We start from the raw sequence: 17,700 nt of genomic DNA, 5'->3' as shown, positions 1-17,700 counted from the left end.
ATCTTCATGGCTTTCTTCCCATGTTCTATCTAGCCTTCTTCTGATTTCTTGACTATAGTCTCCTTTCTGATTAATGGCTGAAGCAAATATAAGAAATCCTGAACTATTTCAGTGTCTTCACTGCCTCTTGTAAAGTTATTTAAATTATCAATTGTCATTAATTTTCTTTGTTTTATTGTTCAACTGTAAACCTGTCTTTGTACCTTCTTCTTTGACTTTCTTTAATAGTCATTTCAAAACTTTGTTATTTTCTGCTAGTAGTTTGGTGTCATCTACATACTTTAAATTGTAAAATGGGCATCGACAGGGGAAGTGTGACCTTGGAATACCACTGACCACGGTATCCTTCTGGAACGCCCGAAAGAGTTAGGTATCAGGGGCATTGCGCTCCAATGGCTCCATTCCTACCTCTCTGGCAGATTCCAGATGGTGATGCTGGGGGACAGTTGCTCCTCTAAGAGAGAGCTGACATCTGGCGTCCCTCAAGGCGCCATTCTGTCCCCCATGCTATTTAACATTTACATGAAGCCGCTAGGAGAGATCATCCGGAGACATGGGGATGCTGATGACACCCAAATCTATTTCTCTATGTCTCCGACTGTCGCAGTGACTAAGGATGGCATCTCTCGGTAATGGGTTGGATGAGGAAAACAAACTCAGGCTGAATCCAGAGAAAACAGATACCCCTGGCCTGGGGAAGAAAATTTATCAACTGGTCCTGCATGGGGTCACACTCCCCCTAAAGGACAAAGTCCGCAGCTTGGGAGTACTCCTGGACTCGTCACTACAGTTGTCATCTCAAATTGACGTGACAGCAAGGAGTGCTTATCAACTTCGGTTGATACGCCAGCTGCACCCTTGCTGGACCAAAGGGACCTTGAAGCAGTAGTACATGCACTGGTAACCTCTCATCTTGATTTCTGTAACGCGTTCTACATAGGGCGACCCTTATGCCAAGTTCAGAAGCTTCAACTGGTTCAAAATATGGCAGCCAGATTGGTCACTGGCACTTCCAGATTTGACCATATAACTCCTGTTCTAAAATCACTCCACTGGCTGCCAATCAGCTTCCGGGCGCAGTATAAGGTGCTGGTTATACCTTTAAAGCCCTACATGGCTTGGGCCCGAGTTACTTACAGAACGCCTCTCCTGACACAATCCGCCCCACACTCTCAGAATATCTGGGGAAAATCTACTGGAAATACAATCTACCAGATTGCACATGACTTCCCAAAGAACTTTTACTGCTGCTGCCCCTAAACTGTGGAACAGCCTGCCGGAAGAGATCCGTCTTATCACTACCTTGGACGCCTTTAAGAAGGCAGTCAAGACGGAGCTCTTCCGGCGACCCTACCCTCCTGAGCTTGATTAGGACATTCCCCTCAGAGAAGACTCTTTGTAAACAACCACTGATGTATTTAATGGAACTGTTGGATTTTATTATCGTATTTTATGTTTTTATCAGGTTGTAACCCCGCCTCGATCCGTAGGGAGAGGCAGGGCAATATAAATAAAATCATCATCATCATCATCATCATCATCATCATCATCATCATCATCATCATCAATGTTCTTTTCTCCAATTTTCATGCCCCCTTGGTCTACGCCTAATCCTTTCCTGAACCAATAAACCAGCTCATTGCCCCAGGTGGGGTAGAGAATACTTCTCCATTGGTAGTGTTGAGGGTCAACTGCTATTCAGTCAGGTTAAGTACACAGAAGGAAAAAGGGCAACATCTTGACCATTGTTTTGGGCAGCAGAGTTATCTTGGGCTGACCCTGATACCTGAGCTATCAGGCTCTGGACCTACTGTGATTAATCTCCTCTCCAGACTGGCCCAGCAGTTCCAACCCTTTGAGTTTCTGCCACTCAATTTGCCTCTCTTCTCCTCCAGATTTCCCCCTGAATTGGGTACTTGGGCCTCAAGATGATCTCTGTATGGACCAGTGGATGTGTGGTAAGCGTGACTATACTCTCTATAAAAACCTATCAGGAACAGCCAGACATAGTGCAAAAAGGAATAAACAAGTCAAAGTTAATTAATATACAACTAGATCAAGCATTAACTCCTGAACTATTTAATCATTCACTCCTTCCCAAAATCATATTCAGTTCTTCCTCCTGCCTGACTATCTCTATTAAGTTTTTATCTAGCCAGCATAGCACAGCAGTTTGAGTGCTGGGCTACGACTCTGGAATCATAGAATCATAAAGTTGGAAGAGACCTTATGCACCATCTAATCCAACCCCTTGACATGCAGGAATACAGAATCAAAACAACCCTGACAAATGGTCATCCAGCCTCTGCTTAAAAATTGCCAAAGAAAAAGAGCACTCTCCACGGCAGAGTATTCAACTGTCAAACAGATCTTACTGACAGGAAACTCTTCCTAATGTTGAAGTAGAATCGCTTTTAATAATAATATTTTATTATTTATTTATTTATTTAGGTATTTATATCCCGCCCTTCAGCCCTAATGGCTATCAGGGCGGCTTACATTTATTATTATTTTTAACCAGACAGTTAAATAAACTGTTTATTTGTATCCTGCTTTTCCTTTGCAGATCAAAGCGGCTTACAGCAAGTACAACAGTGTACAAATTTTACAACAGTATTCATATATAAAAGCGCAAACAATGCAATAAAACAAGTTAAAAACAGGATAAAAAATTACAAAATTAAAAGCACAACAGTGGCTAGCATAAAGTGCAGGTGCAACAATACATCAGGGAGAGAGCAGATGTTACATTGTCTGGGGGAAAGCCTGTTGGAAGAGGAAGGTTTTTAGCCTCTTCCTGAATGAGTCAAGGGAGGTGACCAAGTGGAGCTCACCGGGAAGGGAGTTCCAGAGCTGCGGGGCCGAGCTGGAAAATGCCCTTTGTGCAGTCACAGAGTATTTCGTAGCTGGAACTCTCAGCAATTGCTTCCCGGCCGACCTGAGAGTGCAGGGCGGATTATATGGGGAGAGGCGGTCCTCCAAGTACCCTTTTCCTTTAGTTTGAATCCCTTGCTCCAGATCCTATTCTCTGAAGCTGCAGAAAGCAAACTTTCTCCATCTTCAGTACGATATCCTTACAAATATGTAAACAGGGCTATCATAGCACTTCTTAGCCTTCTCTTCTCCAGGCTAAATATACCCAGCTCCCCAAGTTGCTCCTCATAGGGCATGGTTTCCAGACCTTTCACTATTTGGTCACCCTATTCTTGACACACTCCAGCTTGTCAACATCCTTTTTGCATTTTAATTTTTACTGAACAATTAAAATATTGTCAATCACACATCACCATAAATATAATCAGCATTTCTTTAAACATCCCATAAGCATTCGTTAAACATACAATAATTGTTTCCTATTACTCTAACTCTATTCTAACTAACATTACTTACTAATTAATCTTCCAGTGAACTCGACTTGTATTCCATCATTAGTCTTCTATCTTCATATCTCCTTCCTTCCATTCCCCTGTACTATCTTCTTATTTTCTTCACTCTTTCTTATTTAAATTCATTGTTTTACCTTTCTACGTTTTCTTCTTTCTTTACCCTCCCTTCTACTTCTTCACATTCTCCTTCTCTTCAAACCCTTCCCCCACATTCTCCTTCTCCTTCTCTACATACTCTTACCCTCCACAACATACTTTACCTTCAGCCTCAAACATACATATCTACCATTTGTTCTAACGTTCTTCCTTTAAGCGCTAGTATTTCAATTATCCTTTGACTTTTTTTAAATATTCTAAATTTGACTCATTATTTGTGCTTATGTCCAAACACCTCAGTATTCATTATCTATCATTCCCTTTCTTCCATTGTTCTGCCCCATCCATATAAATCACTTAGATATTTTGGGTGTCTGGTGCTATTATCCCTCATTTCTCCTTCAAAAAATTGAATACCATAGACCATTCCATATCAAAATTATCTAAAGACTTAGTTTTAACTATTTGCATTAGCGTTTCCATTTCAGTTATATCATATAACTTAAGTAACCATTCCTCTTGACTGGGCATAGATCCTGTTCTCTATTTGTGTACTAGTGTTATTCTCACCAACGGGACTAAATAAAAAATTAAAATTCCATATTCTTTCTCTAATTTGCTTTTGAACACTCCTAGGAGATACATTTCCGGTACCATGTATAGCTTGATATGTAGCATTTTCCCTGTTGTATCATTTACTGTGGCCCAATATTTTCTTACTACCTTACAAGACCAGCAACAGTGATAGAAAGTTCCAGGTTCCTCTGCATTTCCAGCACTTATTGTCCTTTGCCTTATAAATTCTCGATAATTTATCAGGTATCAAATACCACCTCCGATACGTCTTGTAGTAGTTCTCTCTAATATTTTGTGACACCGTATATTTAACCCCTTTCATCCACATCTCCTTTTTGAATTGTGGTCCCAGAACTGGACACAGTATTCTAGGTTAGGCCTGACCAAAGCAGAATAGAATGGTATTATTACTTCTGTCTAGATACAATTCTTCCATTTGATACAGTCCAGAATCGCATTCACTTTTATGGCTGTGCATCACACTGTTGACTCAAGTTCAACTTGTGGTGTACTAGGACTCCTAGAATCCTTTCACATATACTGTTGTAAGCCAGGTGTCTCCCATCCTATATCTGTGCATTTCATTTTTTTTCTGCCTAAGTTCAGTACTTTACATTTCTTCCTGTTGAAACTCAGTTTGTTAGCTTTGGCCTAGCTTTCTAATCTATATGGGCTATTTTGAAGACCTGGATTCAATTCCCCTCTTGGCCATGAAACCCACTGGATGAACTTGGGCAAGGCACATGCTCTCAGCTTCAGGGGAAGGCAAAGACAAACCTCCTCTGAACAAATCTTGCCAAGAAAACCCCAAGATAGGGTCATTATAAATTCACCTTAGGGTCACCATAAATTGGCAATAACTTGAAGGCATGGAGCAACCACAACAAATGTTGCATTTCCCCTATTTGCCATCTGCCACAAACTAGCCTTATCTTTTTATCCTTTCTCAATCATAAGCCCCATTTCACATCTTGTTTACTTGCTTCAGCCCTGACTGTACCACCATCAAAGATACTCATGTAAATTGACAATGATTCCCAGTTAATCACTGTTTTCCAGTTATGCAAAAACATCCAGACAAAGAATTCTATATGATCCTGCATATGAAAATTGTTATTTTGGAACAGCCTCAGGATTAACTGAAGTATATGTAGCATGATATACAACACAGACTAGAAAGAAAGTTCCAACCTTTTCAAGAGCTAGTCATTATGCAGGAAATGGTTCTCACCACTCCCAATGCACAATCTAAACCGCAACAGAATTATATTGTGAAAAGAACAGAGGGTGACATCCAACATCTGCTTGTGTAAGGTGACATCTCCTCACCTTTGTACACTCTGCCCCTCTAAATCTTCTCAAGAATAACTCAACCCCCAATAACAGATTTAGAGGATGTCCAAGAGAAAAGGGTCATCTGTACCACTAGTACTGTCCATTCTGCTAATGGACATTGTTGGACAGAATCTAAGTTTGAATCTAACTGTGCATATCTGGGCTTCATAAGTGAGTCTCAGCAAGTGTCAAAACAGCTGTTATCCCATAGGAGAAAAGCACTATAAACTTTTAACATTATGCACTGTTTCAGTTTTGTGAAAGCAAAGGTACTCAGCCAAAGATGACCACAGTCCAGTTCTAATGTGATGCTAGAGGCACAGTTGCAGTGAATGCAATAGTTATATAAGCAGTAACACTAAAGGACAGTGCACACATATCTCTTCACAACTGGAAAATTATTCTGGATCCAAACCATATGTAATTATAGGACTTTATTATGTTCAGGTCCCTGGCTACAGTTTGGCTACAGGTAATTTCACAAGAAATTTTAAAAGGAATTAAACATGAGTCATGTATGTGGTAAAGAATACAAGCAAGAAATATTCCGAGAGAATAAAAGCAAGATGGTGTGTCATGCACATGTGTGCACGCATGCATACAAGCAAAGCCTTTTAAGTTGTCCAACATCTTGTGTGATTTTTTTTTAAGTAATAAGAAAATAGAATGAATTGCTGTCATGGTACATAGTAATCAGGCACTAGATGTGTAATGGGGGGAGGGAATACAGTACCATGGTTAATGTAGATCCTTACAGTGAGATTCTACCCCACCTGGGATAGAATAAAACCAATCTATTCACCATGTCTGGAAGGCATTACAAGGGTTTGTCTGGTCCATTTATGTTACCAACATGCCTGGGTCTAGCTTGGAAATAAGAAAGAAAAACTGCCTTTTGCAACCCAGAATTTAGTATACTGTAAATATACAATAAGCACAATACTTGAAGTTCTGCCAGGTTTTGGGTAAGCTGCCTCATTTAAAAAGATTCAAACATTTGCAAGTTAACAGCAGTATTAAACACACTGCCCACATAACTGAGGAGTTATCAAAAGTAATTAATCGTTTTAGGACTTAACTCATCCCTCAATTACTTACTAGTATGTCAGCAGTCACATCTGACTGCCTTGCTAGTTCCACTGCATTAAAACAGTAGTTACGTAAGATCACTGGAAGCACTGGTTACATAAAATGTTAAACAGGTAAACTTATAAAATTCATTGTATGTCTTTGATTAATTACACATTTATTAAAATGTTCATTACATGTATACAACTTCAAGCTAAAAACACACAAAAAGTTAAATCTACAGTCTGTGTGCTACCAATCATTGCGGGTGGGTAAACTGACAACATGTAACTGCATATTAAGACAAATGTAGAATTTAGACAAAGTATTCCATCTCTTTTCAGATGTATACTTTTAAACCTCAGGAACTGTTTTCAGTAGATGTCATGCCTTTTAACTTGAAAAAAGATAAGCGCAAATAAGCTCCCAATTGTCTCCCCAATATGTAAACCACATCTCGGGCTGCTGTCTCTCCTTCGCCTTTGAAGTTTCCCTGAAATGTCATGTGTTGTGAAGACTGCTGTGCATAAGCAAGACAATTTGCTCACTCTCAGAATTCTTACCAGTTTCCACTGCTATTTGGTATCCAGCCTCTAGTCTCCGAGATGACCTTTCCAGCCTCTCTGTGTTATCGAGCAGATGTGCCCTCTGAAAAAGAAAACGGGAAAGAAAAATCAGGCGTCCATCTACAATTCTTCCTCTCTCCCCATGCCATGCCACATAGATATTAACTTTTCTTAATTTTTTATTTTAATAAAATGCAGGAAAACTATTGGAAAGCATTGCTAGGAGGGAGCTATAAAAATGAGCATTCATAATTGTTTGTGCCAGGTATTTCACTTCGATAATGAAACATATATGGTTTTTTAAAAAAAATTATTACTTTAAAAAACACAAAACACAACCCACCCATGGTATATAATGGTATATAAGCAACACAACAAATATAATACCATGAGAATACCAGAAACAATATATAAAATGTGTTTTATTAGACAGGTCACGTAACTTAGACATAAGTGAGCATAGTTATTTCTGCAGAATAATTTTGTGAAGCACATACCAGCTTCTGCAGGCTGTGATTTTAACATTTATATTTTCAGCAATGTATTTATGCATAAATCTGTTGCGCCCAAATTGTAAACAAGATCTCTTAATAAGTAAACAAAGAACAAAAGAATGATTCAATACAGATCTATGATTTTAGGTGTTTGAATAATCAAACACTCCTGCTGAGTTTTAAAAATACAGAATTCTGTCTAGTATAATCAGCAAGAAGGATCAGGTAAATGGATTGAACTAATGTTAGGCACTACCTTCTTAAAATGTGTGTGTGTGTATTACCTTAGAAATATGGAACATTTATTTCCAATCAAGCTATCAAAATACACAAATTCAAAACAAGCACACATGTTCCAACTGCTTCTCCTTCACTCTGGAAAAAAAAAGCCAGGTTGGATATATGTCACAAAACAATTCCTAGAACTTTGACTTGTTGACAGATGTCATTTAAAAATTGAAGAAATGCTTTCTAATAATAATATTAAAAAGTAGGTGCCATCCATATTATCTGAGTGACTGTCTGCTGAAATGATCTACCTTGCTCTAATGAGCCCCTATGGATCTTGGGAGATGCAAGCTGTATTGACATGCACACTTAAGCTAATACACCTAGACCAGTGCCTCCAAGCTCTAGCAGCCAGGGATGCTGACAGAATATCTCGCTTCTATCTTCAAAGAAAGGAAGTGATTAGTATGTTATCATTACCATTCAAAACGTGATTTCCCTATTCCCTCCCGGCACAGGTGACACATCTCTGAGATGCGGCCAGACGATGGAGGCAGCTAAAGCCACATCAAAGCTTTCCTTGAATTTTTTTTTTTTTTACAGAAATCATTAAAACAATGCATTTAGATCAGCACAGATAGAACCCAATGTGAAGGTCAGGAAAGCTGCAATAACAGTCTATAATAATTAATAGAGTTGTCTAATACACAGTGGATAGGTTAAGAGTAAATTGCCAAAAAAAAAATTCCTTCTACATTTGGAAGGGTGTGTGTGTGTGTGTGTGTGTGTGTGTGTGTGTGGACAGTCCAAGCACAAAGACAGAGGAGAAAGAAGACAGAAACACAGACATTTAATAACATTTTATGATACAGATTGCAGCATATGCTATAAAATTATGGCAACAGCTATAATTCTAATACCAAGCTATTTTAATGCCAGTTTCTTTAATACCAGGGAGTTTAATATTATCAGGATTACTAAATAATTTCAAAAAGCACTGTATAGCAACACAATCCCTGTATTGTAGGACTCTATGTCTTCATAAATGTTAAATTCCAAAGCAGGGTACAAAGTACATGAAAATATGGCCATTTCAAATGTTTTAATACATATGAATTTTAAAAATAACTAGATTAGTCTGATCATTTCAATTTGTATAAAAGGATATGATAGTAAACATTGAAAGCACTTCCCTAAGTAAAGACAAAGACTGCATGGTCAAGAGAGGGGAAAAACACCCCGTGAGTTAAAATTTATGAATTGTGTGCACTCAAAAGTAAATAATTGTCCTGTTAAACCTTGCCACTTCAGTTGCACAATTTTTTCTCTACAATGTTCTGTCTTTTGTTCTTTTAAGGTTTTATTCTGGGTTACAAAAGCACAGCCAGGTGGTATAGGGGACAGACATGCAGAATAAAACTGACAAAACTGACTTTAGAAACCCTCATAGAACACCTAAATTCAGCTTAGTTTTCCTGTTAGCAATCAGACGCTCTTCTTCCCTAGAGCACAGGATCTAATTATATTATGCTGCCTCATACTTATTTCAGAGTCTTTTCTCTCCCCCTTCCCCAGTAAGTGGTTTGTATTATTTACTTTTTGGTTTTGGAAAAATACTATTATTTTGGTCATGAAAAGCAATGACCTAACATCAGAGTTGGGTGCTTTAAACTCTTTCCCCACCCCTCACCAAATCCATTCTCCCACACTGTCCCCTGTCTTTTGTATACAAAGTAGTGTGAGGTGGATCAGGCTGTCTTTCAGCTTCACAAAGAGCTTCTCTGTGGAGTTACTTGAGGAAGTTTTGCAAAGTGGCAGGCTATAGCTAGAGATTTAGTCGTTCCATGTGGGCTGGATTCAAACTGAGTTTGCAGAAACTAAAAGAAAACAGAGCAGCACAGCCTCCATAGAATTCTGTGTAAGGCATCTGTGCTGGAATAAAGCCTTGTAATGAGAGGAACTGTATATTTTATTAACAAACAGTATGGTAAAAATCACAATTGCTTTTAAGATCATACCTCCTTAGGAGAACTGTAATTGGGAAAGCCTTGATGTCTTACTATTTGACTAGTTTAGAACCTTGTGTGAATCACTGCACTAGCCGTCATTTGAGCTTTAATGTGCATTTTACACTCTATATAAATACCACTCCCTTTACAGCTTATCCCACAGCTAATATGGTAACTAAAAATTGCAGTAGTGAAGCTTACACTGCACTTCACATTCTATTCTTTGATCTTGACTTTCAATCCCTTTATTAGCCACACATTTCATATGCTCCCCAAATAATATCTAGCAAAAAAAAAGAAAAAAAAAAAAGAAAGATAAATGACAGGACATGCAAAGTAAGCAAACAGCAAGAAAAGCAGCCCCCATATATACACTTAGTGGACATTTTTAAAATACAAAGGGGGGTGGGGGGAGAAAGAAAAGTCCAGAGATTAAGTTGTTTCACTTTCAAATTTCTATTATGTTTTAACACCAATATTTAATTAGCCACTTTATTAATAAGCTTGCACTACATATTCTAAAATATAATGGAAACATTATATTCCAAAATACATTGATGAGTAAAGTTCAGAAAGCTCAATGAATTTGTTGCCAAGAGTGCTTTTGCTGCATCTTTCTACAAATATACAACAACACAGAAGGTCTGCATACAGGGAATCATGATAAGGTTTAGCTTTCTGACAGAGTTCAGGAAAAGAATGTATGAAATGACACAGTAAAAATATCAAGACTACCATTCTTGCTTGCCACATTTTTTTTAAACAATAGATGTCTAACAGTGCAAGCCTATGCATGTCTTACTCAAATGTAATCTCCACTGAGTGCAACCAGACTGACTCCCAAGTAAGTATGAAAAAGTTTGCAGCCAAAGGTGACATTGGTATATGGATTAGATGATTATATTCATCTCTGTGACCCATTACAAAACTGAAATAAAGCCAAATATATGATCAGCAACATTTACCTATCACTAGTAACCTTCCCTTCCTTTCTGTTCAATTGTGCATCTGCCTTTTTGTTTCCTCCTTCCCATGAAAAATAAACTCTATGCTCCACAGAGTGGGTGTATGTCTTTTGCTTATGTTATTCTGTAAAGCATTGTTTACATTGATAATGCTACAATGAAAATAAGAAGTTGGAATAAGGCTCAAGAATGTTATCTGCTCGGTTGCACTTTTATATTGTTTTGATGTGAAAAAGTTACTTCTTTCATCACATCAAACCAATACATTACAACTTGCATAGGCATCGGGAATTAACAGTGCACGATTGATCAGTCATCTTAACATTGCAAGGAAATCAACAAACCAAGAACAGCCCTGTATTTCATTTGGTCCAAGTTCTTCCAAAGTATGTTCATCATCCCTCAAAAATACACTGTGTCTCATCCCTTTTATGAATTAAACAAGTACAGGCTATATCCAATGTCATGTATCAAATTCAAGAATATGCATGTATACTTTCTAGCTTCTGCTTCTTTTTTGGAAGCAACCCTTATATGTCACTATGCAACCGCTTCAGAACACCAGTTCCCTAGCAACTTGTACTATAAAAAAAATCTCTAAGTGTAAAAATTCAATTTTAAAACCAAAAATATTAGTGTCAAATTATAGGGTAAGACTATCAATAACATACTAGAGAATGTTAGGAAGCGACCACTGGGTTCTTTTATATGAGCTTCAGAAGTCCTCCTTCCACTCTAGGTCATTTCCTAATGTGCAGGGAAGAGGGAGTCTAATCTGCATTCTCTACAGCATAAGCAGAAATAAATAATAAATAATGGGGGCACATCTGAGAGCACACATTTACCTGTATTCTGTTTCCAACGTGCATGCAATATTTTCATACTGTTTTGTATGCCAGTACATCTACACAATGATGCTTTGCTAGTATCCTTACTTCAAGCAAAGGGTTTTCCCCCCCACTAGCAAAGCATCTTCTCTAATATAGTTGGGATATAAAGGTATTTACTCCATCAAAGATTGTGTGATGCAGATATCATTACAGGATCTGATTAGATCATGGTATTCTAATAGAGATCAAATAGTAGTTTTCCTTCTTTTTTCCCCCAGTGCCTTTAAATTACCCCCTTTCTCTGTGCTATCAAAGAATGTTAATTTTAAAGGTTTGATCTAGGGATTCCCATGTAAGTGTATAGTTATTAAGAAAAAAAAAAGAAAGAGTGCTAGAGCATTTTGAAGCAATGTAATCAATATATATTTTTTCTTTTTTGCTTTGTGCAGGTTTCCCTGCAACAATGACCAAAAAGATCTACTTCAGATTTGGAAAACTAGCTTTAAAGGAAAAGCCAGACAACAGAAAGCAAGGAAGTACTCACCTCTTCACGTAATTTTATCAACTGCAACATGAACGCACAAAAAAGATAAAAAGGAAAGAAATGGCAGGAAAGAAAGATCAGTTGTGTGACAGGATACAGAATTAACATTGACAATTTATCTGTTTACATGTTTAGCATTTAAAAATCACAGACAAACACATTAAAAGAACCTAAACATAGACTACATGCAGAGTTTTTTGAACGAATAAAGATCACTTTCTCACACTGTCACATTAAACAAAGAGAATAGTGTGAAATTCTCTTTTAAACCACATCTAAGACACCATCATGAAATAAAGGGGAATGACTTCATAGAAGTCTATAATATAAAGGGGGGAAACAAGTTTACTATTCCTCTCTTCTAAGATTGTACAGCTGAAGTGATTTTATATATACAAGTTTTCAGAATGTTTTTGTATTTTTAGTACTGACACCTGCCTTTTTATATCCCCCAACACATGTATCTTATTAAGTAGATGGGTGTATATATAAGAGAGAGGCTATAGAACATACTGTTTATTTGTGTCAAAAATTAGTAAACCAATGTAATATACTACAGCAAACTGGCTACACACCAATTAAAATAAATGGCCAACAAACACATCAGTTATGAAATTGGAATGCCACAGGTTTACCAATAAGCACAATTTTTATGATAGCGTTTTTAAATAGAATTTATTTCAAAAAGCCATTGTTTTCCCACTCAGCTTCTTTGAATTCTATACTTTTATAAATTTTAAAGTATCTGGACTCCTTTCAACAGATCAAATCAATTATACAGGGAAATACTCTTTACTCAGAATATTAGCCTGTTGTGCAGAAGTACAAGGTACACGTACTCCGTTCTAAGAAACACAACCAGAGTGATGAAAGAAAGTTTTTCTCTGCTAAGAAAGGGGAAAGGTTTTCTCACTTATGTTATCTTATTTTGGGTATTAAGGTGGCCACTTCTTAAACTGGCCATTGTCAATTTATGCGAACATTTGTGAACTTATTTTAAATTCGGATAGCAAACAAAGGATTTTTTTTAATGGATATGAAATACCCAACCACAGAAGACATCACTTATGCTCACTTTGTCAGTCTAAAATTAAGACATGTACTATTGCCAAACATATCAAGAGATGGTGCTTCTAATCAGTAGCAAAGAAGCTGATGTAGTTAATAGTTCTTTAGAAAAGAAGCTTTTCGAGGATTTGATTTTTTTAAAAGCACACACGTTTTCCAGTCCAACCCCACCTGTTCTTAAATTTAAAGCACTTTGCAATCACTCTTTCGTTCACTCTCTTCTTTTCTCATTTTCTTCTCCAAAAAAGACAAACATTAAGTCTCTTTAAAAGAGATGATCTGGGAGCTGATCACATCACCCTTCCCTCCCAATCCCCCCAGCTCAGGTCACCAATACTCAGCTGGCTATGACACTTTAAGGGCCAAAGTTTAAAACTACTCTCCTGCAATAGAGACCATTTGGGGCATGACACCCTACTATAGTCAATGAGAGTTTTAAAATGCTCCACATTTGTTTTTTCAATAGGTCTCAAACAAAAAATGTTCTATCTTGTTTGTGCTGCATGGCTGAATTTAAGCTCTGCATAGGATTTGCAACTAAGCTAAGTAATGGGAGATTTTCTTTTTTAAATGATGACTGAAAGATATTCATTTAAATTAACAAAAGATTTTCTCCTTTCAACAATGATGACACTCGATTAATTTCTACTACTTCTATTTTTAAAAATGTAATATAGAAAGCATGCCAAACTCAGGCAAACAGCATTAAAATATGTGCAGCTACCATTTTACGTTATGATAATCAGCATATTCTTGAAACAAAGATTCTTCTCCCCCACATTTGATACAAGCGGTAATCTGTTCCTTTGTAGACTAAAAAAAAAGAAGCTGGTTTACGCTGGTTTGAACCAGTGGAATCTCTTGTGGCTAAGCCTTCTGCTGTGAGCAGAATCAAAACTGCATCGCAGAGTGTGTGCGCGTCTGTGAGGCACATCACGTGACATGGAGAACTACCGAATTTTTCCCCCAAGAAGCTGATAACGCTACTGCCGTCTCTGCCCGCATACAGATAACGAATAAATGCTGAACTCTATTAAACGCCCTTTACACATTATCGTGGGTCGAACACACAATTTTCTGAACTTGTGATGACAGTCTATTTATTTTGCTATAAACTCTCGGCATGTAACGAACAGATTTGTGACTGGTAATGATCTGCTCTGCCAGGGCTATATGAAGTGATACCGACCTTCTTTAGATCTTGGGGAATTAAATTGACCAACTTCACCCCCTGGTCTGTTTCTGGAGTTTTGACACACTTTATGCACAGCAAGTCCAAATCTTATATTATCAGAGCTTCGCTGTCAAAAAAATTAGGTAACCATATCACCACAAAATGTTTGTTTTCTGTGGGTAAGATATATACTACCTTGATGAATTAATTTATCATTTTAGACACTCATACAGATAAATAATATCCTAATTACTAAGATATTTCTCACATCTCACAAAATCTAGTGGGATAACAATAACAACTTTTAGTTCAAATTTTGGGGTTTGTAAACATAGATTTATATCTATTTTCAGTACAAACAACTTATTGACCTAGTATGCATTTTATTTTCTACCCATCATACCCATCATGTTGTTAAATACACACAAAATATTAAACTACAGTTACAACCTAGCACTGTATTGTTGCATCAAAGAGCTTGGACATCTCAAGGGATCTGATAAACGTGGTCACACAGAGTGAAAAACAAGCAGGGCTGGGCTGTGTGGTTGTAACATTTAACTGTTTAGAAATCCTGCATAAATAAAGTATGTTTCTGAGGACAAAGACAACCCAAGTAGGCATCATCCAGTTTTGTCTCCTGCTTTTGCACTTCAAAATGTTCTGCATCTGATTATGTTTGACTGGAAGGAAATTAACAGACACAATTAACAAAGGAAATTAATGAAGACTAAAAGCAAGATGTTACTTAACTAAACACAGAATATATTTCAACAAACCCATAGACATATAACTCTACCAACGCTGTTTCCATATTGAACAGAGCATTGCAACATAGTCTGACAGGGAGATCCAACGTTTACATACATTAATGTGCATAGCATACATTTGTTGTTGCCTTAAGGAACATAAGAAGTCATGCAATCCATCTTGTACAATGTTATCAACAGGACTCAACAGTTTTTCCTCAAGGAAAAAAAAAACACCATAACATAGAGTTTTAAATATTTCACAATCTTTACTTTTGTCAACCAGTTGTTCCAGTATATCACAGTCTACCTGAAGACTTATTCTGTGTAACTACTAGATTTAATAAAGTTGTGCCATTATACTTCTAAAACAGAACTGGACAGAAAAAGACCAAATGGTTCAACATACATGCTAGCAAGCATTACAGAAACCTGCTTACATCTCTGCATCGCTTCTAGAGCGGCTTAACTTTGGAAGTATCTAACTTTTTTAACTGGTCTCTATTCAGATATTTATCAAGTGATGTTAAGAGGTCAATACTCCTAGTTTGAGAAAATCATCCAACAGCAATTTTTATGCAGCATCTGCATTTGACTGATTTCATCTATTGATTTGTGTTAAGTTTTGGGATTAAAATGGGAGACAACACTTTTCATTACTACCACTTTGCCTTATCCTGATTCAATTGTTGAAAAGCAAAAAACTAAATTGGTCAGTTCAGCATTCTTAAAGTGCATTCAAGATGTCCTAAGATGTTGTCCCTGGTTAATGAATGTGGACATTGCACATGTATTGTTTGAATACTACAGCCTACAGGAGTTTCTCATTTTAGGCCCAAAAAGTGCCGGCCAATGTTAGAGATTAATACCATGTTTACTCCTTGGGTTATGCTTTTTAGTACTCAAGACTATTGGCACAGCTTGCTTTAAAAGTACAATGGTGCAGGATATATATATATATATATATATATAGAGAGAGAGAGAGAGAGAGAGAGAGAGAGAGAGAGAGAGGATATTAAGGGTCTGAGGAAAGTGAAAACATATTTATTTGTCACAGAACAAGGTATCTTTCTATGTTAATTTCAAACTATTACTTGAATATTACTTTCAAGCTATTATTACAATGCTTCTTCTAATCCATGAGTGCACACATTCTATATACTTTTGGTTGCATATGTAAAAATTTCAAGTAGAAGTTTTCATAAATTTAGGAAAATTCTGTTCAAAAGAACAAATGTAAGAGTAGTTATCAAAATAATGCATTCTAACTTAAACTAAGATTTTTAAACCAAACTTTTCTTTCAAAGCAAGAACCATGGTGGTTCCTTCTGTAATTTGAAAATAGGTTTAAGAATTTGAATTCAAGAATCCAAAGATCCTTTCTTTAAAAGTGAGTTAAACTGTGTCAATAATATCTAACAAAGTTTTTTTTTCTGATATAGATATCTACTTTCAGATGAAATCTTTTCAAATGTGCAGAAGATATAAACAATCTGCTTATTTTCTATTTCCTTAAATATGTATGTTGAGTTGTCATAGGCTATTAGCTAGAAGACATAATCCAGTCAAAGTTATATGTTTTAAAACTCATTGATTTCACTGGAAGATGGACATGAAACCTTTGTCACAACACTGCAGAATATAATAGTCTTGGCTGTGATAATCTAATTTTAATAAAGATCTAATTGTAATAAAGACTGTAAACCATAGTGTGTTTAGACTTTCATTCTATCAATAATACACAGGTTGGGGGGGATTTTATATTTACAAATAATACATCAAACAATTTCAATAAAATTAAAGAAGTAACAAGCATCTTAATATTAAAGAAACAAGACTTCTTTATTATTAGACTGTTAACGTCACAGCTCATTACTTCAAAATATATGTTGGGAGCTTTCAAAGTTTTGTTTTGGAATAAAGGCAGGAACAGGAATATACAGGCCTTAGCTGAAACTTTGTATTACAAAGTTTCAGCTAAGCCATGAAAATAATTGTTTTAATAAATGCAAAAATCCTATGAGAACATTAGCTACAATGTAATGAACACTGCAAACCCAAGAAGATTAATTAACAGGTATATACAATTTCCACCTCCCTTAAAACACTAATATCATATGCTCTTGTCAGTATTTTTGGGCATAATTTGCAGTTTTATGTAAGAGAGAAAATCTGGTTCAGAGAGACAACCCACACAGAAACAGAGAAAAACTGTCAGATTCTGAAAGCTCAGTTTCATTTGTTTTGCCTGCCAGTGTTGATTTAATTATACTCCATTCCTATCAAAGCTGCATTATGTAATTTTTTTATTCCTTTTACATGTGTTTGAGGTGAAGACCTTGGCTTTGTCAGCAAACACTGTGTTTCAAGCTATTCCTTAAGTACCAAATAATAAAGAAAAAGAGAAGAAAAGATTTCCTTTAAAAAAAATAAAGATAGCAGACAGTGATCACAAGGTAAAGGGTTAAATTGTAAGATCTCCAAGAAACATTTTGAAGTTGATTAAGACCCCGGCTTTGCATTAAACAGTATCACTTCCACATGAGTTGTTACTAATGCTGTTAAGAAGCAGCTTGAGAAGCCCAGTGTGTCAATGACCTCCTTCACCCTCC

At 36.6% G+C, this 17,700-nt stretch overlaps 1 protein-coding gene across 12 annotated transcripts in view; it reads right to left on the bottom strand.

The window, feature by feature from the left end:
* LOC149318512 (vesicle transport through interaction with t-SNAREs homolog 1A) overlaps positions 1-17,700 on the bottom strand; it is a 300,751-nt gene that overhangs the window by 213,043 nt on the left and 70,008 nt on the right. For 9 of the 12 annotated variants that reach the window (XR_016280048.1, XM_089509918.1, XM_089509908.1 and 6 more), the window contains 2 exons: positions 12,098-12,118; positions 7,025-7,109 (listed from right to left, as the gene is read on the bottom strand). Coding sequence is in view for 11 of the 12 variants with exons in the window: in XM_089509918.1 (XP_089366044.1) it covers positions 7,025-7,109; positions 12,098-12,118 (106 nt within the window). In the remaining variant the exon portion in view is untranslated. The remainder of the gene's footprint in view (positions 1-7,024; positions 7,110-12,097; positions 12,119-17,700) is intronic. The other 3 variants (XM_089509913.1, XM_089509907.1, XM_089509909.1) reach the window with 1 other exon arrangement.

This window comes from Sceloporus occidentalis, unplaced genomic scaffold (assembly GCF_023333645.1).
Source record: "Sceloporus occidentalis isolate IW3139 unplaced genomic scaffold, rSceOcc1.0.p SCAF_2, whole genome shotgun sequence".
NCBI classification, from domain to species: domain Eukaryota; kingdom Metazoa; phylum Chordata; class Lepidosauria; order Squamata; family Phrynosomatidae; genus Sceloporus; species Sceloporus occidentalis.
This window is presented reverse-complemented; position numbering and strand designations above follow the sequence as displayed.